General features: G+C 41.3%; 3 protein-coding genes across 7 annotated transcripts in view; 1 reads left to right on the top strand and 2 right to left on the bottom strand.

Annotated features, from left to right (window-relative positions):
• The first annotated feature begins 816 nt into the window (after positions 1-816).
• hspa8b (heat shock protein family A (Hsp70) member 8b) lies at positions 817-7,169 on the top strand. Its single transcript, XM_084351691.1, has 9 exons — positions 817-962; positions 3,878-4,087; positions 4,170-4,375; positions 4,594-4,746; positions 4,970-5,525; positions 5,696-5,898; positions 5,985-6,183; positions 6,271-6,503; positions 6,644-7,169. Exons 2-9 carry the CDS (start codon positions 3,883-3,885, stop codon positions 6,827-6,829), a joined length of 1,941 nt encoding a protein of 646 aa, XP_084207817.1. The 5' UTR covers positions 817-962; positions 3,878-3,882; the 3' UTR covers positions 6,830-7,169.
• A 435-nt stretch (positions 7,170-7,604) lies between these two features.
• lim2.3 (lens intrinsic membrane protein 2.3) lies at positions 7,605-11,547 on the bottom strand. 2 transcript variants are annotated; one of them, XM_084351734.1, is made up of 6 exons: positions 11,319-11,547; positions 9,321-9,523; positions 8,631-8,823; positions 8,113-8,262; positions 7,895-8,029; positions 7,605-7,813 (listed from the first exon to the last, which is right to left on the bottom strand). In XM_084351734.1, the coding sequence occupies exons 3-6, from the start codon at positions 8,803-8,805 to the stop codon at positions 7,752-7,754; spliced, it is 522 nt and encodes a 173-aa protein (XP_084207860.1). In that variant the 5' UTR covers positions 8,806-8,823; positions 9,321-9,523; positions 11,319-11,547; the 3' UTR covers positions 7,605-7,751. The 2 variants fall into 2 exon arrangements, with proteins under 2 accessions (XP_084207860.1, XP_084207861.1); XM_084351735.1 differs by having other exon boundaries at positions 9,321-9,520.
• A 3,825-nt stretch (positions 11,548-15,372) lies between these two features.
• Positions 15,373-27,423, bottom strand: part of LOC311255651 (roundabout homolog 2) — a 57,306-nt gene continuing 45,255 nt past the window's right edge. For 2 of the 4 annotated variants that reach the window (XM_084350290.1, XM_084350292.1), the window contains 11 exons: positions 25,774-25,939; positions 24,597-24,815; positions 22,739-22,781; positions 22,514-22,647; positions 22,155-22,442; positions 21,264-21,402; positions 19,505-19,839; positions 19,170-19,286; positions 17,519-17,698; positions 17,105-17,226; positions 15,373-15,984 (listed from right to left, as the gene is read on the bottom strand). In XM_084350290.1, coding sequence (XP_084206416.1) covers positions 15,973-15,984; positions 17,105-17,226; positions 17,519-17,698; positions 19,170-19,286; positions 19,505-19,839; positions 21,264-21,402; positions 22,155-22,442; positions 22,514-22,647; positions 22,739-22,781; positions 24,597-24,815; positions 25,774-25,939 — 1,755 coding nt within the window. In that variant the 3' untranslated portion in view covers positions 15,373-15,972. Of the gene's footprint in view, positions 15,985-17,104; positions 17,227-17,518; positions 17,699-19,169; positions 19,287-19,504; positions 19,840-21,263; positions 21,403-22,154; positions 22,443-22,513; positions 22,660-22,738; positions 22,782-24,596; positions 24,816-25,773; positions 25,940-27,423 lie in introns of all 4 variants that reach the window. The other 2 variants (XM_084350289.1, XM_084350291.1) reach the window with 2 other exon arrangements.

Raw genomic sequence — 27,423 nt, 5'->3', positions numbered from 1 at the left:
ATGTGCTTGATCATTGTGCCATTGGCTTAAGAAGTACATACAGCAGAATGACCCTTCTTAAAGTGCCATGTATATGCACTAGTAATAGTATTATTAGTATTACTTTACACAGGATTGTATTCTTGTAGTCGGTCGAGATGAAGCCAATTTTAACACCTTACACTGTTTTGTACTGTAAAATAATGAGACATCATATTTTATACATTCATTACCTGTTTTATCACTTTTATTCCTTTTACTTGTAATGACTTATATTGACTTTTAACATTTTCTGTTCTGCCCTCTTGTTTAAATTCACCTTAGACTAGACTTCCTTGTGTTTGGCTGGACTGTTGCCTGTTTATTCTGTAATATTGTCTTTCCTGAGTTTTCTGCTTTTGCTTGATTGTCAAATCACTTTGTAAACTCTGTTTTTAAAGGTGCTATATAAATAAAGTCTATTATTTTATACAATACACAGCCTGCTGCTGCAAATTTAGATTTGGGTGTTGAATGAGTATAGTCTCTAAATGGCACTCCTGATGGATTGGTACATTTTCCTGAGAATACTTACATAATACTTACTCGTTTTTCAATCATATTCGTGTATTTTGTGGCATCAGTCCTTTAAAAGATCTGAACACTTTCTCCATCACTGTACTCAACCAGTGTCAGATTGCTGGAAGTCACTCAGATGTAATTTACTAATATTCCACAATCGTGATAGCAACTGATGAGGAAATCAGCGAATCTTTTTTCTGATTGGACAATTTACAGAGGCAGGGATTTTTCGGGCAGCTGATTGGCCAGCGCCGCTCCTCCCGTGTTCTAGAGCGTTCTCAGTGGGAGTGTTGTTGAGGAGGCGCGGCCGCTCCCTCATCACTGACAGTGGGGACCAGGACCTTTGGTGAAGCCAGACTGCGGTATTAAAACAGCTAATTTAACCACAATACGATAAAACGACATATTCTGATTGAACAGAGGTGAGTATACTAGGAAAATCATGTTTCATACAGACTTTAACAGGTGGGAGAGGTTGCTAACAACTACAGGGAGTGTTATATCAGCTAATTAACGTTAATGCGTCTATCGTTCTTTTACGTTATCAACGTCAACGGCTGCTCAATTTATGTTATACATGTAAGCTAGCTATCATTTTTAGCATCCTTCTGCTATTATTAAAATACAGCTACACACAGGTTATCTAATTAATTCATCTTGTAAGCGAACTTTTTGTAATGTTACTGCGCATGTTGAAGGCTAGCCTTGACGTTCATGTGATGAGAAAGTTGGTCGGGTAACGTGGCTAACAACAGGTATGACATGATGCTAACGAGCTGCGTCCTCTCTGCTGCTGACAGCTCAGGATCTGCGTTGCTGAAAGTTGCTAAAATGGATGGCTCTGCACATTTCCGTGTGTTAAGGAAGTGAAGGAGTAATCCAGAAAGTTCAAAGTCTCCTAAAATATGAAGGGACACGCCCTCATGTCCCGAGGCTGCTGTTTACAGCAGAGCTAATGATGCAGCATAACTTGCTGTAATGTCTCAGTGGCTGTCAGACATTAAAAAAATCATCTGTCTAACCCCCAAACCACATGACTTTTTAACAAATATTAACAACTCCTGTAGTATGAGCAGGTTTAAATGTAGTAACCTTATCTAGAACATGAACTTGCATGTTTCTCATTAGTTTCAGGTGTGCAAATTAAAAATGCAACAAACCTGCTCACAAAAGACTGAAAGCACTCCTGCTATATTGTAAGCAACAATACAATATAATTAAAACAAGCTCATTACAGGCTCCTAGAGCCCAAATTGATACCTTCAAATGTCTTTTTTCTTTTTTAAAACACCAAAGACTGAGAAAATAAGTGTTTTGGCTTGTTTTTCAATGGTTTATATGAGTTATTGTTTCAGCTCAAATTCACATTTTCCTACTTGAATCCAGAGATGTGGACTTGAGTCATTGTGACTTGGACGCGATTTGCCTTGAGTCACTGTGTTGATGACTTGCAACTAGACTATAAATGACTTGAGACTTGACTTGCGCCGTTTTTCCACTGGCACTTTTGAGCCGAGCCCTGCTGGCGATGGACCAGCTCTGGAGTAGGGCCAAGCCAGGCCTGCCCCGCCCTGCCCCGCCTCCAAGCGGGTCGCAGTGACATCTGGCGACTGCAGCCAACCCGTAACAAGCGCCCGTCTCCCCTTAAATCAATACTCATCTCATGTCTGTGCAGGAAACCTGAGAGAACAGCATTTTTAAAAGTCTGCAATCAGCTCTCAGTACTTTGGTAGCTTTCTAACTGAGTCTCGTCTTGTTTGTACTTTGAAACATCTGCTGTTTTTTTTACTGTTTTGTCGTGTTCACTTTCAGCTGTTTCAGGAGTCATGTTTAGTTACTGCTGATGAAAACACATTTCCTGTAATGCTGCTGCTTCATAATAAATTTTTTTAAATGAGTTAATAACAGGGACTTTTATTGTTGTAGTTAATAAAAACGTGTTTGTGACTGAATTAACAGAGCCACTTTGTTAGCGGTTATTCTTTGATTGTACTGTGGGGATCGGGACAAGCGCGCCATTGGTTCAAGGCACACCTTCAAGCAGGTAGCCCAGTTTTGGTGGAAATGCGGCAGATGTAATGGAAAAACTGCATTAGACTTAAGACATGATGACTCGTGTCAATTTTATGTTTTCATTTTAGTTTTTTGCGGTCTGTGTGTCAGAGTCTCGTTCTTTCAGAGTGATGGGGAGGGATTTTTTTTTTTTATCGAGAAGAAGTTAAGAAAACATTTTTAAAGTTCTTGATTATATTTATCTCACTGAATAAAAAAATAACAAAAGAACAATTCTTTGTCAAACTTTTTGAACAGGTTAGATAAATGGTCGATAATATCATTATTTGAGAGGTACTTATACTACCAGTACTTACTACTCTTTATAAAGACCAGATACTGCAGGTAAGACTGATTCAACTTGACTTGGATTGACACAACCTGTAACTTGACTTGCCCAATAGAAAATGACTTTGGATTTACTTGAGACACTGGAGCACATCACTCCCCCTGCAATGCAGAGGAGCTCCCTAGCATGTGAGCGTCTGCCTTGGTTGGTTGTAATGACATCCCTTGTGGCTTAACATTTGGCTAACATTACAGTATACTGATGCTCTGATACTGTAGCAACAGCAAACATGAGGCCTGTTTGAAAAAGCTACTGCTTGCTGAGTCATCTTGATAACTTTGTTACTGAGTAAAACCAGGAATGAGTCTCGCTCTACAAATATTTGAGATAAGTAGTGAACCCAGCTCTAGTTCAACCTCTGAAACATTACAAACCAGATTTAGTATAAATATCAGTAAATAAAATAGCACTAAGTACTGTCTAGAGGCCAAGTTTACATATTTTAGCTGCTTGTTTTACCTCAAACACAATTACAATCATTTTACTGTCAATATCAGTACAACAGTTTGACGTTGTTTTAAAATGACTCAGCTTTTAAACAATTAAACAACTAATATTTCAGCCTTATGATAATAAAATTCATCAAAATGGCAGTTCAGTCTGTTTATCCGGTGACAGTAAACCTGCTCCTGAGTTAAAGACCCACTCATCCATGTTGTCTGTTGTTGCCATAATAAAGGCGGCCGTTTCCAAGCTGTCAAACATAGGAGGCTTGAAAACAGGTGCTGTGGACCTTCACTTCACAGGCAGTTTGTTTCCACTTCTGTTTGCGTTGCTCAGTCTCTGGTAATAGCATCATTACCCCATACTACTAATGTATATCATGGTAGCCCCCCGAGTGCTTACAAGGGCTCCAGTTACTCATCTGTCATATTTTCACACAGATGTTCAGTGTTGTGTCAATATATGATACACAGCTGATTCTCATGTTTTCAGGAACCATGTCTAAGGGACCAGCAATCGGCATTGATCTGGGCACTACCTACTCCTGTGTAGGAGTGTTTCAGCACGGCAAAGTTGAGATCATTGCCAATGACCAGGGAAACAGGACCACACCCAGTTATGTTGCCTTCACTGACACCGAGAGGCTTATTGGGGATGCAGCCAAGAATCAGGTGGCGATGAACCCCACCAACACTGTATTCGGTATGAAACATTTCTCTAGTCAAGTATGATCAGTTGACTGTGATGTTTCAGGTTACTTACTGTGTCTTTTGTCGTCCTTCAGATGCGAAACGTCTCATTGGACGTCGCTTTGATGACGCCGTTGTCCAGTCAGACATGAAGCACTGGCCATTTACAGTCATTGGTGAGGGTTCACGTCCCAAAGTCAAAGTGGAGTACAAGGGCGAAACCAAGAGCTTCTACCCAGAGGAGATCTCCTCCATGGTGCTGATTAAAATGAAGGAGATTGCAGAGGCGTACCTGGGGAAGGTACACTTTTATTTGTTTCTATTAGGAGAGGAGATTTGCATTAAAAATACACACATTTTTTGGCTGCTATGTCTTCTGCTAACAGTTTTAAATACAACCCTCCTAGTTCGAGTGTTGTTTAAATAGACTAGGGATCTGTGATTCGTGGTTTAATTTAGTATGATAACAACTGTACATTTAATGTTAAAATTTAAATTTCCACCTTTTCCTTGTTGCAGACTGTAACTGATGCTGTAGTGACAGTGCCTGCCTACTTCAACGACTCTCAGCGCCAGGCCACCAAAGACGCAGGGACCATTTCTGGGCTACATGTTCTTCGTATCATCAATGAACCGACAGCTGCTGCTATCGCTTATGGCCTGGACAAAAAGGTACATTTAATAGTTTAGGCTACAAGATCCAGTTTTTAGTTTTAACAGAGTTTTGACAGAGTTTACTGTAGTAGGCAGTCTCACCTACCTGTTTAAGAAAGTTTTCCATCTGTGATAGTATAGTTTAATCTGAATCTCTAAGATAATGTAGACTTTTATGTGAGATACTAAGAAGCCCTGTATAAGTGCCTGCTGTAATTAATTTAAATTATTTAAATTGCAGGTTGGAGCTGAGAGGAACGTCCTCATCTTTGACCTGGGAGGTGGCACCTTCGACGTCTCCATCCTGACTATTGAAGATGGCATCTTTGAGGTAAAGTCCACTGCAGGCGACACACACTTGGGAGGAGAAGACTTCGATAACCGCATGGTCAACCACTTCATCTCCGAGTTCAAGCGCAAGTACAAGAAAGACATCAGCGACAGCAAGAGGGCGGTGCGTCGCCTGCGCACGGCCTGCGAGAGGGCCAAGCGTACTCTGTCGTCCAGCACTCAGGCCAGCATCGAAATCGATTCTCTGCATGAGGGAACTGATTTCTACACCTCCATCACCAGGGCGCGCTTTGAGGAGCTGAACGCAGACCTGTTCCGAGGAACCCTGGAGCCTGTGGAGAAGAGCCTCCGTGACGCCAAGATGGACAAAGCTCAAATTCACGACATTGTCCTGGTGGGAGGTTCCACTCGTATCCCCAAGATCCAGAAGCTGCTGCAGGACTTCTTCAATGGAAAGGAACTCAATAAGAGCATTAACCCTGATGAGGCAGTGGCCTACGGTGCAGGTATAATCCTCTTAATGTCCATAAATTAAGCCATGCGCTCATAAATCAGAATCAGAATGGCTTTATTGTCATTGTAAGCCCAGCATACAATGAAATAAAGAGTGCAAAAAAAAATCACAGGATATTTAAACACACTGACAAAACTCAAAATCCACTGATATGTTCTGCAGCTGTCCAGGCAGCCATCCTGTCAGGCGACAAATCTGAAAATGTGCAAGACCTGCTGCTGCTGGACGTGACCCCCTTGTCTCTTGGCATTGAGACTGCTGGGGGAGTCATGACTGTTCTCATCAAGAGGAACACCACTATCCCCACAAAGCAGACCCAGACTTTTACCACCTACTCAGACAACCAGCCTGGTGTGCTCATTCAGGTACGACCACCATCTTTGAAAATAATTACTCTAGAGAATTTCAAATAAATCTTCATTGATGGGTTGATCTGATGTTAAATCTTTAGGTGTTTGAGGGTGAAAGGGCCATGACCAAAGACAACAACCTTCTGGGGAAATTTGAGCTGATTGGGATCCCCCCTGCACCCCGCGGGGTTCCTCAGATTGAGGTGACCTTTGACATCGACGCCAACGGCATCATGAATGTGTCTGCAGTTGACAAGAGCACTGGAAAGGAGAACAAGATCACCATCACCAATGACAAAGGTAACCTGAAGAAGAACTTTAACGATGTAGCTTAATTGTGAAATTTTGGTACTCAGCCTCATGTTTATTTGAATTAAAATCCATCAGGCCGCTTGAGCAAGGAGGACATCGAGCGTATGGTCCAGGAAGCGGAGAAGTACAAGGCGGAGGATGATGTGCAGAGAGACAAGGTGGCTGCCAAGAACGGTCTGGAGTCTTACGCCTTCAATATGAAGTCCACCGTGGAGGACGAAAAGCTGAAGGGAAAGATCAGCGACGAGGACCGACAAAAGATTGTGGACAAGTGCAAAGAGGTCATCAGCTGGCTGGATAGAAACCAGGTTTGAATCAGAATTATACTCCTTAAAACTCCTTAAACTTTCGTACCACAACTGTTAAAATAATTGTCAGACTGGCATCTGATCGATGCTTAAATTCCCCTTCTTTCTTTCTTTCTTTCTTTCTTTCTTTCTTTTCTCAGTCTGCAGAAAAAGAGGAGTTTGAGCACCAGCAGAAGGAGTTGGAGAAGCTGTGCAGCCCAATCATGACCAAGCTGTACCAGAGTACAGGCGGGGTGCCGGGAGGAATGCCAGGGGGCTTCCCCGGAGGTGGCGCTGCTCCTGGAGGAGGAGCGTCCTCCGGCCCCACCATCGAGGAGGTCGACTAAACTAAACCAAACCTGCTCAAGCTTGTTCTCTTTCCTCTTTTGAGGTTGGTGTAAGGGGTGTTCACAGTCAAAATATCACATTTTATACACAGAAGCATTAACTACGATTGTTTTGGGATTGCTTTGATGTTTTTTCTATGCCACGCTTAAGCCAACTCCTCGACTGTGGCTTTTCTGGGAGGCTGTCTTTTCAGGGGGCTGTTTTGCGTTCAGTTAAACCAGTTAATGTTTGCATTACCACAGTGTGCTGTTCCTTCTGAGGTGATTAAAGTGCCAAAATGGTCAGTATTACTCAGCACTTGCAAAATGAGAGTAAATAAAAGATTCTATTGAGAATTGACTCATTGCTCGTCTTTTTATTACTTTGATTATAACAGATATTATTATTATTATTATAAAATCGACTTTAGGTGTTACAGTGTGACAACATCACTGTTATGATGAGTTCAGGTCATTTCTAACATCATCATTTATCCTGTTTTTAGTAGTTTGTCGTTACGTAAATCTTTTTCTGTCAGATAGCTGTTGATTTATAAATGTAACTACACATTCAGCTGATTACTACACTTATACAATCTTGAGTAATTATATGTGTCACAGACGTTTTACCCTCTAGACGAAGATGTTGATCACTATTAAACACACGTCATTCTGTCTCGGTTTTCCCAACAGACTCCCAAATACAAGAGGCTATATCAGCTCCAATCCTTGCGCACCTCTTCTATCCTGTATTTTATTCACTTTTCATAAATGTAGAGAGACAATACAGACAACAGTCTTTTTTCTCATTTATTTTGCTTATTCATGAAGGTTAACACAAAGTATTTGGAAGGTTCATAGGGGTATTGATTGGTTCCTCTCGGCCATAAATTATGGACCAATGCTGATGTATGTATGTGTGTTTGTTGATGTCTTTGGCAGGTCAGCGTGAGTTAGAGTTTCTTGGGCATTCGTGCATCCGGTAGGCACACATGTAGAAGATACCTGGAAGAGAACAATCCGATTATTAAGATTGTGAACATGAGAATGAGACACGCCTATTTGTTGACGTGACGAGATGCATACCTGAGAAGAATGTGAGCACCACCGCCACCCAGCCCATTATATAGGACCAGGAGAACCGCCAGCTGCCATAGCGTTTACCGTAGTAGTTCACTGTCACTCCTGTGTAGACAGCCATGGCCAGCAACACAAAGAAGCCTGCACAAGAGATCAGAACAAAAGTGATGAAGGTCTTTAACGTATGAGAGCGGCTTGTGTATGTGAACAGATGAGGAGCTCACAGGAGATGAAGAAGAGGATGCCGGCTGCAAAAGTCTTGTCAAACCCGTCAAAGGAGGAGTAGTGGATGAAGGCCATGACACCGATCACGATGCCGATGAAACAAGCCAGCAGGGAGAGGATCATGAAGGCCCGGGTGGCGTCCCAGTAGGCTGTGGGTGAGAGGAAACAAAGAAATTGTAAGCCAGGACAGAACTGAACAAGGAATTCAGAATCGGGGCTCCAGGGTGTGACTAGTGTTGCACTGGTGCGCATGAAATTTAGTTTTTAAATTAGTTTTTTAAACACCTCAGGTTATCACAATTTCTTGTTGCGTGTGCTTTGATTTAGATAAAGAAAATCTTACATTTCCATCTTCCTCACACTTGAGTCTCAGCCATATTTAAAGCCCAACAGGGAACTACTGTAACCCCAGTGCTCATCAGTGTTAGTGGCGAGGTCACGGCCTGATTGTCAGCAGACTAATACATATAAATGAGGCGCTGCCTTGTGTGGAAGTCACCCGCCCGGATAGTCTTACCGATGCTGTCTGTGTGTGTCATGCATTTCCCGGGCACACAGTACCGCCACAGGCCCTGGTGCATGTAATTGCTGGAGTGACGATACTGCATCCAGTAGTCAGTTGCCGTGGAGACAATGAGGAGTATGTTCCCCACTCCGGCGCAGAACAACCCACCTCCCATGAAGCTGTACATCCTGCCAAAAAACACTGACTGACACACAGGGAGAGAAAGAAGAGCAGGTCAACGGGCCGCTTCGATACCAATTATAGCAGGGACTTCCTGTTACAGAGCATGGAGAGACACTGGATATGAATAAAACAATATCTAAATGCATTCAGCAGGGTGTCACAGGGACAGTAAAGCTCAGTGTGACAAGTCATTAACCTCTAATACTGACAGACTGAGAGGTTGTCTATCTTTAAAAACACGTGTTTTTGCTTTAAATTCTTTTAAAGACCACCAGTTTTCCAAAGATACCAAACATGCCTAACTTTAGGTAAAAGTGTGTAAAGTGGTGCACAACACGTCTATATTTTCATAAAAACATGGCTTCTATGGGTTCAAGAATTTTTAAAGTGACTTAAAATTATATTTATGTGTTGAAAAATTAAAAGAAACTATTTTAAAGAAACTACGATCTATTTTTAAATATCAAAATATTAAACAGGTATACATTTACTCATCAATTTTAAATATGAATGACCTACCTTTATCTTTTTTCCTGCAGAAAAAGTCAGAGATTCCAATATTTCGGGTTGTCAAAGCACACAGGAGCCCGATATTGCCCAGAGTGGCAGGAAAGTTTTGTTTGTGTGCAGGAAACCAAGCGAACAAACGGGCTGATGGAACAATGGAGCGTGCTGAGCCACGACCAATCACAGAGGATGAGTTTTGTGTTTTAGGGAATCTGCTGAAAATACAAAACTGTTAAAGCGCTGCGCACATCTCGGTAATACTGATGACACAGGGCTTTTCATTCAAAATGCTGCACAACCACACGCAGTAAACTCACGGCCTGCGAGAGGCTTACCCTCAGCCAGGGGCTGGAAAAGATCATTTAAACAGAGATTATTTTAAGCGGTAAAAATTTAAAAACTGAGTCCACTGACATTTTGAATTATATCCAAGTTAATTTGTTTTGGCTAAACCCTTCTCTCTGTTATGCTGATGGAAAAAGCAACATTATTTTCTGTAAATATCAGGCCTTTAAATACAACTCTTTGTGCCGCCTTGCATACAAATTGTTACAATCAATTCATATTTTCTTTAGTATAAATGATGAAGACACAACAGCAACTGCACTCTCTGCAGTTAATGTCTTTCGATCCCTCATAATAACAGTGGAAAGACAAATTGAATCCATTAATCTTACATTTAGCATCATATTTTCAAGTCCCTGTCATTTCATTGGCACGCAGCCCGGCCCAGAGGACTCTATCTAATTACACATAAAATAAATTGCTCAGACATTTGTAAAATTAAACATATGTAACAGCGAACGTGAACACAGCCAACAACATAAATTAACAGGACAAGATGCGTAGGGTTAACTTGGTACAGGCTGGCAGGTGGGCAGCTAATAAAAAAGTGTAGGTTTGTACAGTTTGGGCGAAGAAGCAGAGGTGAAAGAAAATTATCTCTGTTGCAGCATCTTCAGGGAGTGGGAGTGGTCAGATGGGTGAGAAAATACGTTTAATTTTCTCCCTGGTGTAACTGGTGAAGTATACTGCACATGAAGAGGTGTAGCTGTGGGAAGAGTCAGGGACAGGATCAGCATTATGTTTTATATGTTCTCTTATAATGGTCCCTGTTACCCTCTCCTGTGTTTGCTCCTCCTCCACTTTCTTCCCTTCTCTCAGGTGCTGCTCATCAGGCACTTAGCCTGGCCCCATATTTAAGGGAGGGTGGTGTCTTCTTCTACCGACCAAGCAGCCCTGACCGTTTGAGTGTCTCTTGCCTCAGTTGGTGTCCTGAGTTGTTTTCTTTTGAGGATGGATATCTGGTAGTCCCGTCTTCGTGGCTTTGTTTGTTAGTTTAGTTTATGTATTCTCGGGTATGGTGTCCTTTTTTTTATGTTGCAGGTCACAAGGTAAACCAGTTGGTTTTGTTGTGGTCTTAACAGTCCCCTTAACAAGTAAAGAACTTCCTGAATGTTCCCTGAAAGGCACCAAACAACCTTCTCCTTCTAGAGTTTAGGATATATAAAAAGAAGCTACTTAAAATTTGAGAGCAGAGTTACTCCAAAAAAAGTTTGCCATACTTGCAGTCTCAACATTCATCTGCCCACTGGTTAGTCAGATGAATCAACCAGAATCAACTTTATTAGCCAAATATGTTACAATACATACGAGGAAGTCGACCCCAGTTTTAAGTATACAATGTACAGATACAAATGACTCAAATGGGAGACATTTAACACAGGAAGCTAAACAAAGGTATCACACTGAAGAAATATATATAAATAAGATAGTATGTGCATGTACAATTGAGCTGTAAGATACCCCTTCAGTATTCAACATCGTTTGAACAACTTCAGTTTCCTGGAGGTTTATAAACTGCTGTCATGATACCAGTGGTCAAAAAACATAAATAAAACAGAATGTGAGCATTTGGTAATTATTTTGGACTTATACTGAATTGAAAACAGTCCTTTTAATGTTTCACCTCATCAACTTAATTGATTTTTAAAATAAATAGATACTTACTCTGAATTGGATGCCAGCAACACATTTCAATCAATTTGGGACATTTTGAGATGTCACACTTGGAAAATCACAGGTGTAAAAAATTTAATTAATTATGGCTGAATTCCATTTAGCTGCTTCAGTTTCAGGCTCCTGGTTTTGTACACTTTGGCTCACTGTCACGCTGTTCTTACTTGGTTTTGGCTCTGCTCTATGAAATCTGTGCTTTTTCATAGAATGACTAAGTCTTCTGTGGAAAAAGGTCACGGCTCTGATCGATGCAGCTGAATCATCAGCTACTTCCTGACACCTCTCTGAGCTCATGCTCACGGTGTGAAACCTGAAATCTTGGAGTAACTCTACTCTTAAAACTTAAGCAGATCTCTTCATGATTTACATTAAACTTCACACAATTTGCGGCACCTTTAAGTCCAAGGGGATTTACTGATGACCAACAAAATCCAGAGCATGGAGTCACTTTGCATCACAGTTACCCTGCATGTCTCGGGTATGACCACTAGATGGGGCCTTTTATTTAGTCTTGCAGCAAAGACTGAATCATGAGTTTCTGATCACGTTTAAAGAATCACTATGTTAATCCTCCCTGAAATGATGATTATGTGTTTATACCTGCTCAGCCAGATAATCATGATTGTTCTCTAAGTCTCATTTGACTTCAAACTGGATTTCTGTTTTCATTCTGCCCTTATTAACCCAGAATGCCTTACCTATTCTCAATTCTCTTCACTTGGGGCGTAAAACTTTGGCTTTTTCCAAATTATATTGAGGACTAATCCTCAGTGTCTTTTTGCATCCCCTTGTGGCTCCTTTATATCTCTTGTCTTATGTAAATCACTTCGAACTGTTTTGTTGTCAGAAGGGATTTTTTGGACACAATGATATTGATGCCAGCAGCTCCTGATGAGTTTATCCAATCAATGGATACAAAACTTAGCAGAGTAATAAAGCCCCTGCTGACTTGAGGCTTTAGCTAATAATGTTTTTGATCCTAGAATTGTTGGTCTTTACTCTTGGGTTTGTTCCTTCAGTATTTTTCAGGGTTTTATTTGTGCTACTAATCTTTGTTCTTTTCTGTTTCGACTTCTTTTCTCACTTTTCTTGCTCGTTTTTTTATTATCTTGGTCACAGTACCGAGTACATTTACTCAAATACTGTATGCAAGTACAATTCTGAGGTACTGTACTTGAGTATTTCCATTTTCTGGTAGTTAACACTTCCACCCCACGACATTTTGGAGGCAAATATTGTACTTTTTACTCACTACATTAATATAACTTTAGTTACTAGTTACTTTTCTGACTACAGATTACATGTTGCATCACAGCACAATGAGTGCACATTTAAATGAACTTATTTTATCAACAATCAGATATATAAACAAACAAATTAACAAAAACACTAATTCCAATAATGAGAAAAATGCTGAATATCAGATCTGATAATTGGCCAGGTCGATAGTATACAGCATACAGTTTATACAGTACATGTAATTATATGTATAATTTACTTAAGTGCATACTACAGATACTACTGAGTCTCTCCTCAGTTTAAGACTTTTACTCAAGTGGCATTCCTCTTAAACACAAATATTTGAATACATATTTATATAACCAACTCATAATTTGATCTATTTTTAAATTAGCTGAATGAATCCATCATCTTTCCCACGTACCTCCTGCAGAATATTCCCCTGGAGCGTACGTGCCCCTGGGTAAGAATCACTGTGCGAGATGAATTTTGTCACTTTGACAATCAAATGTGGATGTTAAAGTCGTCCTCCACTCAAGCGTGTTTTGCTGAGAGTCGCTCCACTTGAATGTTTGACCTTCGGTGTGCAAAGTGATGTGCAGAGTTTGAAATCTTACTCTTGACATCAGGGATGATTTCACTTGTACATCACAACGAGTTTGAACGCCAGTCGTGGTCCGAGATGCACTGGTTACGGTTTGATGTAGAGACATGAGTGCACATACACTGACTGACAATGGACGTTTCAGTGGAGCTGGTGACAAGCTGTGTCCAGAAAGTTACATTTGTGAAATGAATATCTGTGATTTCATAATGTCTGTATATTCCAGTGAAGGAGAAGTTGTAAATGTCATTTAACTTGAGTTCCTAAAGCAGAAGAAGTCAAATGTCGATCCACTGGTGTGGACATGTGAAGTGGCCTCAGTTACAGACAGTGGCTGGTCGAACTGAGCTGTCTGTGCGGGGGGGAGTGTGTAAACCACTGAGACTCTAATCCGTGCTCCAGGCCTAAAAGCATAAAACTGTAGAACCCTTCTAAATTGCATAACCCCTTCAAATTGCATCGGATTACCATTATCCTCCGAGCCTGGTGGGACCCAGTGTGTGTTTGCCAAAGGCAGTGCAGTCCAACGCAGGCTCCACACTATCCCACAGCCTCCCTGCCAAAATACTGTAGTACTTTAATCCAGGAAGATCTGAACACAGGAGGCAGATGAAGGTGCGGACATGAAGACAGCCTTTTTATATCCCATCGCTGACACATTTCAGGAGTCGCACAGTGAGATGAAGGTTAGCTCCTCTCGTTAGGCCACATTCACAAACTTCTCACAATACCGTAATCAGAAGAAGGCATCGAGTCTTACACATTCTCATATCAGAGAAGTCATCTGAGCGGGAACATGGAATAACAATCTCCAAGTTCATTCAGACCTCAGGGACATTTGGCTCTGATGGAAAAATTGGAGCTGGCTCGTCTGTCTTCCTGCTATCTGCCTTCTGTGGAGACGGGCATTATTATCCAACACACGTGGGTCTAATCGAGGTTTTGTTCACTTTGCAAAAGTAGTTTGTGCTGGAATTATTTCAAGACATCTTCAAAGTATGTGTGAGTCTTTTCCAGAACAAATCAAACACAACTCAGAAACATTATTTCGATTGAACAAGAGACAATGAGGCCGTACTTGGCATGATACTTAGGCATAGCTGTGCTTTGTGCTAAAAGAAAAGAGAGCTGATGGGAATATGGTGCAGGTGTTTCGGTCATTACAGAACCCAGGAACTGTGACGGAAAACAAATCATATTTATTTTTTTCTAAGAAAATTGTCTGCTTGATTTCGTATGCAACTTTGTGCACTACAGTTAGTCTTTTGTGTGCTTCATTTTGTGTAATTAACACCTTCATGCGGTAGTACCCTTGTACCCAGTTGGTTTGATTCAGTCACGTGTGACTAGGTAACCGACTCTTTTGGTTTCAGAGTCATGGTCAGAGCGTGAATGTATTATAGAGCTGGATACGACAGAGCCACTTAGCCTTGCTTTCAATTCCCCTGCAACCCAAAAAGCATTTTCCCCATAGACTACCATTATAAAAGAGGCAGCTCAAAGTGCATTCAAGGTCAACTATGACTCTGTCTGTCATGAATTTTTGATCCGTGGAGGTTGTACATTCGTACATCTTTCCTTGAGCTGGTAAAAGCGATTCAAAGATTTGGCAGGGCAAGCAGGAGAAACTCTACTGCACATATTCAGTGGGCCACATAATCACAGAACTTAAAAAAGAAGGGTCATTACGTCACTGGATCTTGCTTTGGGGCCAGACTGTGGTGACAGCTGTACTGAAGTCACTGGGAGATGCATGGAGAAACACACTAAGACCCAACATATCTCCGCTGTGTGACTTCTGAGGAAGAAACGCCTCCAGAAAATGAGAGAACACACTTCAGAGAGTACGTTAACCACTGATTTTTTCACACATCGGCTCACTGCCTGCCACTCTTCTATTATATCACAAGTAAATTAACGTCAGTGCTGTTGTGCTTAACCTACAGTATTTTTTCTATGATATCTTGGCGCTTGTTGCCCTCTATAAGAAGGGAGTATCAACCATGATGATGGTGGCACTAGATGGACACAGGTGTCACAATTCAGGCAGATTTATGGCAATCCATCCAGGTGTTTTTGAGGTACTTCAGTCTGGACCAAAGTGGTGGACCAACCATTGGACTTAAATTACAATCAAGAGGCAAACTTGGCTAAAAATGCTTTAATCCACAATAATCTGAATAACTCACACGTGGACAGAAGGATCTTTTGTAATAAATGTTTTATTGGTCAGTTTAAAAATCTTACTAACACACTGGTGATCTACAGGGATACCACAGTACACAGTCACACAGAGATGAGAGATCAAAACAGTAACACACACAAACACTACACACATGCACTATCACGCACACACACACACACACTCACACACCCACACATACTGTATGATGGTTTATTAACACATTTTCTGCATCACGTCTTTCGTCAAACACACACATCATCATGGTTTCATGGTCAGGAGTAAGCAGACGATACATTCATTAATCTGCTGTACAATAATGTCATACTTACATTTACCGAAAAAATACAGTATTTTTTTAAACCCCAGATCATTTTTTTTTAGCAATATATCTGATCACATCTTTAAAAAATTGCAAAGCTGTCTATGTACATGGAGAGAGGGTGAAGCAAATCACAAAAAATAAAGATTAAAGTCATTAAGATAAAATAATACTAGCTGTGAAAAGGCAGAGAGCTAGCCTTGACGCTTTCCCTTTAGTCTTCAGTTTTTCACCATGGCAACAGATTGATGGTTTTGCAAAGACAGGAAATCATGGAGGAAATGTGACCGGCATCTGTTTACATGAGGCTCTGAGAGGAGACAAAGACAACACAGGAGAACAGTTGGACAGTGCAAGAGCTGGAGATAGAGTGCAGAAACAAGGACATGGTTACACTGTTTAATGCCTGGCTGATACTTTTTATTTCTTGAAGACGGATATGATATCAATATTTGAGGACTATTTTGTTTCTCTTTCCTTATTTTTTTATCCATAACCACATAACACGAGCAAACAGCTTTATAATAATGGATCAACAGGTGCGTAGGAGAAGACAAGCTTCTGTACAAAGACCTGGTCAGGTCATTTTCTGATACCTGATGAAGGTCTTTGTAAAGAAACGTTGTTATTATTAAAACAAGTGAGGTGTTCTGAAGAAATTCTGTTAAAATTTGTGCGACATTTTGATGAAAACTTCACTAATGTTCTGCAATCGGCTGACATTATACAGTATGTCACTAATGAACAGCAAACACTGTTTGATACCTCAGGCTTTAATGCAGTAAAGCCAAGTAATTCTGCTTTTCTGAATGTAAAAATAAACATTTTAAAGAGTAGTTGTATGACTAATCCTTAAAGTTGCTTCACACCAGGTCAAATGACAAATATCAACTTTAAAAAGTGCCAAACTATCGTTTCAAAATGTTTTAAAGTGAAACTGAAGGTACTGCGCATATGGGAGAATAGCCAGAAGGTGGATTATGTTGCAGGGGTGGTTTGCAAAGTTTTTCTGAACATTTTGACACTTTTTTTCCTCAGTTGTGAAAACATTACATAACTCTCCTCCTCGTTATAGTTTGCTGTCTCTGTCGCCGAGCAAACTGCAAAAGTATCACAGTCATCTTTCAAGACTACAGTTGGTGAGTTTCATTCTCGACAGACAGATCTTGGGTGTCACTTTAACGATTTAGTTTGTCTTTACCTAAGGAAGCATGTGTACTTTCTTCACGGTTCAACCTGGAGACAAATGCAAACTTTTGTCGACTCACTATGCTCGATAACTACTTGTGTCTACGGGAAACTTCTGCTGCTGTCTCCAGAAGGCTGACAAGCAGCTCAAACCGCCCTCAGTTTACCGCTGAACTGGCTGTGACCCTCACTATTCAGACACTCTGCCTGTTCAGCAGATCCTACTGCAAGTCTAGACATACCTCATCTCTCCTCCGGCCGGTGGTGGACTGTCGAGGAAAGGCTCCTCCACCCAGAGACCCGTAGCCTGACATCTGCACCTTGGGCAGGAAGCTGGACGTTCCATATGGGATTATATTCTCATCTGGGGATGACAACAAATCAGGCAAAGTTACCGCTGTATTTATATAGGTTAAACCCTAAGTGAGGGAGCAGACTAGAAATAGACCCCCTGCTACTAAAAGCAGAGCTACGACTATGAGATAATAAGTGTGCATACACTGGTGGCAGCTGGTGCTTTCTAAGCTCAAAGGGATTTGCATGAAGCATCTATGTGGGTTCCAGCTGTTGAAGAAAAATGTCTGCTGGGACAGAAATTGTTCTTTTATCATCTGTTGTTGACAGATACAGAGGTGAGTGTCACATATCGCACTCACCCTGCGACGGCCACTTTGTAGGTCCTCTCCTTTGTGGTGAGAAATGCTCTCGCCTCCTCGGAAGTGTGGGCGAGTCGCTGCCCTCTTTTCTTTCGCAGTCTGTTCGGCTGCGGCTCAAAACATCAGCCAATAGCTGCAGGGAGTCATCTGTAGTGGGAGGGGCTGGTGGAGGGGGGAGTTCTGCAAACGATTGATCAATGGCGATTAATAAACCATAGACAGAGATCTGATTTAAAGGAATAGTTTGATATTTTAGAAAATATTTTCTTTCTTGCTGAGAGTTAGATGAGAGGACCGATACTGTTTTCATGCCTTTGCCTAAAATATGAAGCTCAGACAGCAGCTGGTAAGCTTAGCGTAAAGAAAATAGGTAAACAGCTAGTCTGGCTCTGTCCAAAAGGAAGGAAATCCAACTATGAGCACCAGGAAAGCTCACTGATTTTTTTTTTAATCATTTTATTTAGTCAGGTGAGGGTTCACCCCCCCCTTTCATTCAGTTACACATTCACATTACACATCAGAAGAGCCACCGGGAGCAATATAGGGTTCAGTATCATTGCCCAAGGCCACTTCGACATGTAGACTGCAGGGGCCGGGAATCGAACTAGACCATGACCAGTTGCCAGGCAACAAGAGGAAACTCCTGGCCAAGAAAGCGCCTGACAAATAACACCCTGTCACTTCCTGATCTGCCCGATCTGGGAAGCACACGCCTGAGCGTGTCCATCATCTTTGACGGCCAGGTACAACAACACCACTTGGGTGGAGGGATGCATTTTAATCAATACCTTGAAAGCTATGCAGCTACAGCCTATACACATTATACTAGCATTATACGCGTTTTCTGTTCCACATTTTGAGCAAACATTTGATGTTTCAATTAAATTTTAGCGTTACAATTGATGCTCAGTCTGAGCTTTCCAATAAGCCTAGGTTTATGCATTTTAAATGTCACTTTTTTCATTCACTCGCTGTACACTTTCAAATTACCAATCGATATTTTGAATTTACTTTTTTAATTTCCATATTCTTTTTGTTTAATTACAACCTTATTATTCCTCATAGTGTAATAACATAATAATATTTCAATTCTTTCTTTTTTAATTTTCAATTCTATATGGCCAAACATATTCTCCATACAGAGGACGCTCTGAGCGCACTGAAACTGAGAATTTCTGAACAACCATTTCTGACTGAATCAGAAGTTTACGTCGACTCTTGTGAAGTTTATATCGACTCTGCTGAAGTTTACATTGATTCTAGTTTAAAGAGACTTTTTTAGTGCATTCTCATCAAAGCATGTCTCTTGTCTGTGTGCAGGCTGAGAGCTGCCCCGCCCCTCGCACAGCGCACTGATGACAGAGAGATCTCTCTTCTGGATTGGAAGTAGTGAAAACACAGCAAATACAGCAGCACTATATAAACATATTGAATATATTTTCAAAACTTTGAGGAGAAACGCTGTTCCCCCTTTTTATTAATGTCTGTTTAGAATTTAATAAGTAGTAATGGAGTAATCCATCCGATAGATATTTCAGTTAGGATCAACTTAAATTGTTGACTTCCAGCTAGTGTGGTTAAAAAATATATATAAAAAATAAAATAAATAGTAATATTCCTTGTTCTTTTCCCCCCAAACAGTGTGTCATACCTGCTTGGTTGTGTAGCTCTCGTCTGAGTGGTCCATCCTTGGGCGTTCTCTTCTTACCCCTGGATCTGTGTGCCGGGGCCGTGGGGCTCGACTCGGCAGCAGAAGCCGGAGATTGTCCTGACAAGAAAGCACACTGATGTCATCCTCGGGAAACTTAGAGCAAACTAAAGTACACTGAGCTGCACTTTGAATAAATGTGACATGATTTCCATGTACAAATCCTTTCTGTTAGGTAACATCATAAACTAAATTATACATGACACTGTGTGGTTGTGCGTTGCCTCTTGGGGAGTCACTTCCAAAGATGTGAGACGTTAAACTGAATCTGAACTGACCTTTGCCGAGGCTTTCTCCCTTGAAATCTTCTGCCCACTGGCGGGTGTGGTACGCCTCACCGGCTTCCCGGGCCTTGGCATTGTTGGTAAACAGATCTGGGTTGGACTGGGATACCTGGGAGCCTGACTGGTGACGAGTCAAGAGGTCAATGTGCTGCAGCCGTGGACTCTCGCTGGGCTTGTGAGTGTCTCGCTGGGGGGAACATGTCAGTGTTGCTGCGTATGACAGCTCAGTTGGTTTGGAGGGCAGGCTGGAGAGCTCCTCCCGGGAGGCGTCCATCAGGTAGGTTCTGGCAGGCAACGGAGGACACCAGTCGTCATCGTCCTCCTCGGAGCTAGAGGACGGACGGTGAGTAACAGCAGCAGCATGAGTGTGCGTCTCAGAGGGAAACAGTCAACACGTAAAACCTCTATTTATATAAATAATAAATGTAATTAAAACAAGACAGAGTTCACAGCCACGCGAGCAGCTCTGTGAGGCTGTGCAGCAGTGCTTTGAGCTAAATATTAACATCACTGTCCATCTTAGTTTAGCAAATTAGCAGTACTCTCACACTTGTTAATAACCACTAAAAAGAACAGCTGACTGATGACTAAATGACTAGTTAAGGGTGACCCGTGGAGTTTTATAGCAATGTTTTTAGCCAGATATACATTTCTGTCAATGATTTCACACTATTCCACTAATCTGCAGTCAGCAGTAAATCACCAGGAATGGCAGGGGAGAAGAAGACAGGCAGGAAGTAAACACCAATATAAACAATGCAGGTTTCATAATTATATGAATATATTTCTTTGTGACTGTTTTAGTTACATCTCAAAGATATAACACAAGTTTCGGTGAGAAATGTTGAATGTAAACAAACAGGGCTCCTTTCAGAGGTCAGAAAGTCATGAATGTTTACACGAGGGCTGCAAGATATTGGAAAACAAACAACATTGAGATATGTTGGTTTCTTGCAGAATGTATAGCGATTTCACTTGAATAGCTGAATAGAGGCGATGCATGTGATGTCGGTAGATAAAAGACAGCTAAGCGGCAAATTTGTCAATATTTATCAAATTCCTCAGTCTTTATGTTACGCTAGTCTGGCGGTGGAAGGACATACCAACACTGCCATCCATATAGACACACTGCTAACATGGATACAGATGTTAAATATATAAGAAAAAAAAATATTTAAGTGTTATTTTTAAGTAAATAACAATCTAGTTCATATTAGAAATGGAATCAAGATACAAGTACGAGACGACGAGTACCACCTCCATGATTTCTGTTGTCAGTTCAGTGCCATCAGCGCTAATTTAATGATGGACTTGTCATTGAAAATAGAAAGTGCTAATCCACACTGTCAGATGGTGGCTAATGTCATTAAAACAGACACGGCACAGTCAGAGTAGTCCTCACGATCCCACCCCGTTATGTCCGCAATCTAATCTGTCAGAAGCAGTTAGAGGAGACGCCCCCCTCCGTAACCCCCGAGCTCAATCTACTCACTGCCTGCAGAGACAAACTGCTGTTAATTCGAAAACTCCCCAGACTCCAAACTTCACTCAAGTTTTGTTTGACAGCCTTGGCAGCGTTACAGGGCAGGTTTGATATCCAGCTGCCTTAACTCCCTCTGTCATGTAGGTGAAGTCAGAGGCCTTAATGCTAATAATAAACCCACTGAGTGAGTGTTAGACTCTGAGGTCTTAGAGGAGGAAACAAAAGGGCTCTGATCTTTAAATTTAAAAATAAATCAGATGTCAGTCTCACCTGTGTTTCTCCTCGTCTCTGTCTGTCTTTTTATCGCTTCTGTCTTTGTTGGCAGGAAGAGGCAGCGACAGAACATCCACCCAGGTGAGGGGAGCAGACTTGGACGAAGAGCCGGTGGACCTCTGCTTTACCAGTTTGTCTATAAAGAGAGAAAAAACAACACGTCATATGATCTACAAGTTGTCATCGATGTGGTGTTATTGCCTCCACACTGTCCCTGAGGTTGAAAGCGCTGTACGCTTTTAAACAATACATTTTCTCAACTAAACATATTCCCTCTTTTGTCCTTGTTCTGCCCTTGAGAGCCTGAAGGAGCACTTGACCCTGTTAATCCCTATATGTTCCCATTCAGATCTGAAGGCGAGGTTATTATGTAAAGGACCATCTAACAAGACGGTAAGTCAGAATGCTGTGAGACAGAAAAACAAGAAGGAAATAAATAAGATTTTAAATGAGTAAAATCAAATAAGAAATATTCCTTGAAGGGCTTCAAGGGCTTCCTTTTGTTTAGCTTTACTGTTGAGTGGTTATTCTGTTATGTTGTCTTGTAAACAAGGTTTTAAAGGTGCCATATAAATACTATTATTATTATTATTATTATTATTATCATCTTTTGGGGTAAAAAAAATAGAAATTATGATTTATTTTGACTACAGTTAAGATCAGTAGAAGACATTTGCTCGCTTGTGCTTTAAGTATCAATATTTGTCCATAATAATGTTTGGCAGGAATAAACACTGTTAACGTGCATCAAACATACTGTACTGTATCCTTGGACGAACGAAACACACTAGTCACACACTAACACTGTATTGGATCAGGGGGGAAGTAATCAGATTTATTCCCTGTTTGATGAAATCAAAATAGATTATAGAAGCAGGAAACCCTCACCGTTGCCTTTCTTGGTGTACTGTAGCTTGGCGTACTCAGACCCGGACTGTCCAGACTGGATGGTCCACTGGTCCAGGTCCTGCTCCAGCCCCACCAGGCCACTGTTTGACAGTATGGGGTTGCTGCTGTACGGGTCCGGGCCCTGGGTGTAGGACGTACTGGAGTAGGTGTCGTAGTACGCCAGCAGGTCGTCCTCAGCGGTGGTGTTGATGGTGCTGTAGATGGGACTGTCGTTGGACGCCGTGCTGCGTTTCTCCGTCTGGCTCGGGTAGTTCATGATACCAACTGCTGAACAGAGAGATTATCCACTCAGTAAAATGAGCCATTTCACCAGACAGTCAAAGTGGGAGAGCTCTTACAGTTGTAATATCTGTCAGAGTCCAGTTTGCCAGCGCAGCAGTTGACAGAGTCTTTGCTGTGAGAGAGGTTCGGAGTGGGCCAGGAGTCGGCGAGCCAGGGGTAGTTCCCCATGTTTGATCCTAACAAGCCCGGCCTGGAGAGAGAGCTGGGATTATGTCATGCTATGTTTTCTTAATACATGAAATAAACAAGTTATCTGAATCAAATCATAATCTTTCATTTACCCTCCGTTGATGATTCCAGATCCTTCGCCGTGAGCGAAGCCAACTGGAAGAAGATAAAGTTCTTGGTTATGAATCTTGTCTTACAGCAGAAACGATTAACGATTTAGTGGCATTAATGACACATTTTCACACCAGCTGAAATCAAATCAAACATTTGTATTCAACTCTCCTTTTCCATGTTTTTTATGATCCAACACAATACAGTTTTTGTGCAAACATCAGGTTCTCTGGGTGACTCTTGTCTTCTCATAGAGACCGTCATTAACTACAGAAGGTATCAAACAATGATTCAGTACAGTGACATGCCTGCTGTTGTTGTCTTGACTCATATGGAAGTAAAGACTGAGTCAAAATGCTGCAGATTCTGACACAAGACCGAGACCTTTAAAAAATGGTCTTGAGACCGAGACCGATCTTGACCACAACACTACTGTGACGAACAGAGAAATGGAGAAGTGAAGTCAAATTTCAGTCGTCCTTGAAGGAAGACTTCCCAATTCCTATGTGGAGTTTTAACTGACAGAGGCCAAAAAAGGGGCAAAAAAATAATAAATAAATGAAAACTAACAAACATCAGTTTAAAGAAAGAATTCAAGGTTTCAAGCAAGTTCACACCAGAGGGGTAAATCATTCTGCATCATCCTAAGACTTAAAAGAAATCAAAACTTTTTACCATAAAAATGTGGTTGCAGTTTTCTTTTTTATTATTTTGTTACTTTCCTTTCAGTAAAATTCACCAGAATGAAGGAAACAAGTCTGAAACTCCCATTTTTCTGCAGGAGGACCAATTTTTTTTATATATTTATAAATAATCCTGAATATTATATCCCATTTCTGCGGCTTAATCCTGCACACTGGACCTTTAAGACTTCTTTTCAAACGATTCACTGAAGATAAAAATATGTTGAGCTCATTTATGCCCCATTCCAAATAAACAGTGCGTCACACATGGGGTTTATGTGTCCCAATTTAATCAATATCCTCTTACAAACACACTTTTGACCTACATATCCTAAGTAAAAGGCACACAGCTGATCTATGTTTAAAATGCATCAATGTGTCTTCTACTGCGGCTCTGGCATCTAAATTAACAGGATCATAATAGGATCAATACTGAGCTGAAACAATATAATCTCCGGTCATTAGTGTGGCAGTAATATCAAATATTTATGTAAAAATCAAGTGTTTTTCCTGAAGCTCTGGGCTTCATTGAGTATTCATGAACATGGACAAACATCTCTCAACGTCAGAAAACAACTGATGTGTTTATGCGCTCATGTGCCGAAGGCCGTTTTCTAAAATAAACCAGACGTAGCGGTTTACATACGCTTCACTGTGTCTTCAGTGTTTTCCTTTATGACTGCTTTGAAAACGACCCAGTGGGGATAAATACATTTTAATTAACTGAACGGGATTTGCAGTGAAAGTGGATGTGTTGCTTTGCAGAATAAAAAAACTAAAATTGAAAACATTTATCACTCCTGCAGCTGCTGCGCTCTATTAGGAACTCTGTCACTGTCGCTTATTGAAAACTAAATCTGATGGTTTGTTGTGCAACAACTGGAGCTTTTCTCTTCTCTCTTTCAGGAACATTATATATAAATATATATATAATGAATAGAAAGTGACAGAGTGCGTCTGAAGGTGTCTAAAAGTCATGTCTTAAAGTCGTTTCTGCTTTCTACAGTTCATCCTTTAAGGAGTAATGTACCTGACATAAAAAGTGCTGAAATCACTGAAAATGTGACGTTCCAGAAATTCAACCTTATACGTGATATTTTACAGTTAATCCTTTGAACAGCTGTCATGATGCTTAAAACCCAGATACGACTGAAGCATCAAAGCTTGTCCCACTCACCTGCTGGTGTGTATGCGAAGGACGTGGTGTAGTGTCCCAGCTGCTTCCTCCTGCGGTGTCGACAGTACATCCAGCCGCTGAAGCCCATCAGCACCAACCACGCGGCCACGCCCAGGCCTGCGATGAACGCCGGCTGCCGGATGACGTTTGTGATCTGCTCCGATATGCTGAGGTTGCCGCCTTTCTTCACAGACGTCAAGGTCTTGTCAGTCGAGGGAGCTGAAAGTAAAGTTTAAGACAAAATAGAGAGCTGTTACATAACAACACAACAACAATCTAGTGACATTTTGGGGAATTTTTTCTTTCTTGCTGAGAGTTTGATTGACAGCACGGTTAGCACAGTGGTAGATGGTTAACTTAGCTTAGCTTAAACAGCTAGTCTGGCTCCGTCTAATGGTAACAATAATAATTTAAGGCTCAAATGCTTCAGGGAGTGTTTTTTTTTTTTTTTTTTTGCATGGGAGGGGGGCAAAATTGGCTCTTTTGATAGTAAAGAGGGCTGACTGCCCTGGGCTGACCCCATCAAGGCAATGGTAGAGGAAACACTGCCTCTGTACATCCACAAAGTGTTGTGTGTTAAGCTATAATGTGTTAATGACTGAGCTTTGGATGTGCTAGTGGGAGTATCATGTTACCAGTAGACAGAGCCAGGCTAGCTGTTTCCAGGTTTTATGCTGAGCTAAGCTAACCAGCTGCTGGTTTCAGCTTCATATTCGCCACAGACGTGAGAGTGATCTTGATTTTCTCATGTAACTCCAGGCAAGAGAGTGAATAAGTGCACGTCCAAAAATGACAAACATTTCTCCAAAACTTGGCAGCAGGTGATGGATAGGGAAAAAAAAAAACTGACTGGCAAGACGTTTTATTTTAAGAATGATTTAAAACAGAGAAATGCAGTAATTGTCTGCCAGTCTGTCACCACATGTTATTCATTATCACAACTGAATACACAACAATCCAAGTATATAAAATACAGACTTAATAAACTCCTCTCTTCACTGACACTTTTTCTATTTTCACACTCAAAACATAAGTGTTGATGACGCCTCGGCTGTTTAATCACTCACACGACACAAACATCACTCCACATACAGAGTCCACCTGTGCTTAACCCGCTGAGAGAGCATCTCGCCATATTTCTCTATCCGTAGTAGCTGTGACAGTCTGAGTGACTCACTGAGAAGCAGGCTGACAGGCGGGCTTTGAGCGCCCACACCCAGGCTGGTGACAGCAGCCACCACCACGGTGTAGCGGACGTCAGGCAGCAGGCCCGTCAGCAGGATGGACAGAACGGCTCCGTCCACCGTTCGGTTTATCTGGTTCTCCTGCTCCAGACACCACACCTGATCGACAGCAGACAGGGAGGTTAATGTTTGAATCTTTAAAGATATGACCGCATAAAGACATTAATTTCTCCTGCGCGCCCCGGGGGCAAGATGTGGCCCGTTATTATAGCAAGACGGACTCACTTTTTTGGCATTGAAGCTTTATCTGGCGGCACACGGTGAAGAACGACAGCAGAGATGTCGCAGAGATTAGAGATAAAAGGGTTGTCAGCGCAACGACAGTTGAAAGCCAGGTTTAAACGGCTGATGTGGCAAATATACGTGCCTGCATAACTGCAGTCAAGACATATACAGATCTGTCAAAGATCCCGTTGAGACGTGTATTAAAGGGGCACTATGTCGTTTTTGAGAGTATTTAATATTTACAATATTAATGAAGTAATACAAAGTTAGAAATATCTATTTTTAGTCAAGCTGTTATCAGTGGAAAATAAGGTCCCCAGAACAAACAGGTGGCAGGGTCCGTCAAATATAAACAAAGTAAGACAGTATGAAGTGTGTTATAAACTCATTTTTCTCAGAGTTTGCGCACTGGAGGCTTCAAGTGTCCACATCACACTTCTATCAACAGTCTGCTGACATTAGCCACAGAAGCCGCTGGTCGTACCAGACCACGTACGGCTGTCAATAAAACCGAGCAACGGTGAAATTAACTGCCTATTAACGAAACTTTCCATTTGTGAAATGAGGAATGTGTTATTTCTCAGGAGTCTTGGTTTAAACGTATACAATTAACAGGAACATGTAATTAAAGTTTCTAAATAAAAGCACTCGTGCAGAATATTTGTGATGTTGGTTTTAATGCCGCAGCTGGTCGAGGTGGAGCTAATTTCACGTGCTCTATTTACAGCTGGGTGATTTAATCCACGACAATTCATCACATTTTATAAAATGAGCAAATCTGTAAATAATGTAGAGGAGAAAAAAGTATTTCATTTTGCCTCGAGCACTTTAGTAAATGGTCTTAGTGGCCTTCTGCCTCTGGTATAATCTGCATAATGTACAATGAACTAATGTCTTATTAATGACGTTATCCTGATGAAAGCGTATGCCGTAAAACTGATCCAACATTTACTTTTTAAGATTTTAATTCATGGGAGGCTTTTATAGGACACTGTGTGCCGTTTTTCGACAAATTGAATGTTTAAGGGGATTAGGTGTGATCCGCGCCTTCGGCTGAAGAGGATCTGATATGTCATGATCAGACTTGCGCCGCTTTCTCATAACTTTCCACATGCAGACACAGATGGGGAGAATAAATCAAAAACAATAGCACTGTCTGTTCCCCTTCAGTGTCCTTTTCTTCCTGGAATAGCAGCCTGACGATTAGTAATCAGTGTTGTGCTCATGCTCAGAGACAGATAATCAGAACTCAGTGTTTTTTCACCGAGCAAACAGATGACGGGTACAGTCAGCATTCGCAATCTGATGACAAAATCGAGTCTCTCTCGGCGGCGGCAGCAGAGCATGTACTGCCAGCA

The sequence above is a fragment of the Pagrus pagrus genome (genome assembly GCF_965226575.1).
Source record: "Pagrus pagrus genome assembly, chromosome: 4".
NCBI lineage: Eukaryota > Metazoa > Chordata > Actinopteri > Spariformes > Sparidae > Pagrus > Pagrus pagrus.
Note: the sequence above shows the minus strand (reverse complement) of the source record. Positions and strands in the feature narration are given on the sequence as shown.

What these genes read in the sequence shown, in the direction of transcription:
- hspa8b (XM_084351691.1), top strand. Translation starts at nt 3,883, where the DNA reads ATGTCTAAGGGACCAGCAATCGGCATTGATCTGGGCACTACCTACTCC. An exon ending in CTTATGGCCTGGACAAAAAG is followed by an intron (nt 4,747 to 4,969) that starts GTACATTTAATA and finishes TTTAAATTGCAG; the next exon opens with GTTGGAGCTGAGAGGAACGT. An exon ending in AGCCTGGTGTGCTCATTCAG is followed by an intron (nt 5,899 to 5,984) that starts GTACGACCACCA and finishes TTAAATCTTTAG; the next exon opens with GTGTTTGAGGGTGAAAGGGC.
- lim2.3 (XM_084351734.1), bottom strand. Translation starts at nt 8,805, where the DNA reads ATGTACAGCTTCATGGGAGGTGGGTTGTTCTGCGCCGGAGTGGGGAAC. An exon ending in CATCCTCTTCTTCATCTCCT is followed by an intron (nt 8,030 to 8,112) that starts GTGAGCTCCTCA and finishes TCTCTTGTGCAG; the next exon opens with GCTTCTTTGTGTTGCTGGCC. An exon ending in GGTGCTCACATTCTTCTCAG is followed by an intron (nt 7,814 to 7,894) that starts GTATGCATCTCG and finishes GTTCTCTTCCAG; the next exon opens with GTATCTTCTACATGTGTGCC.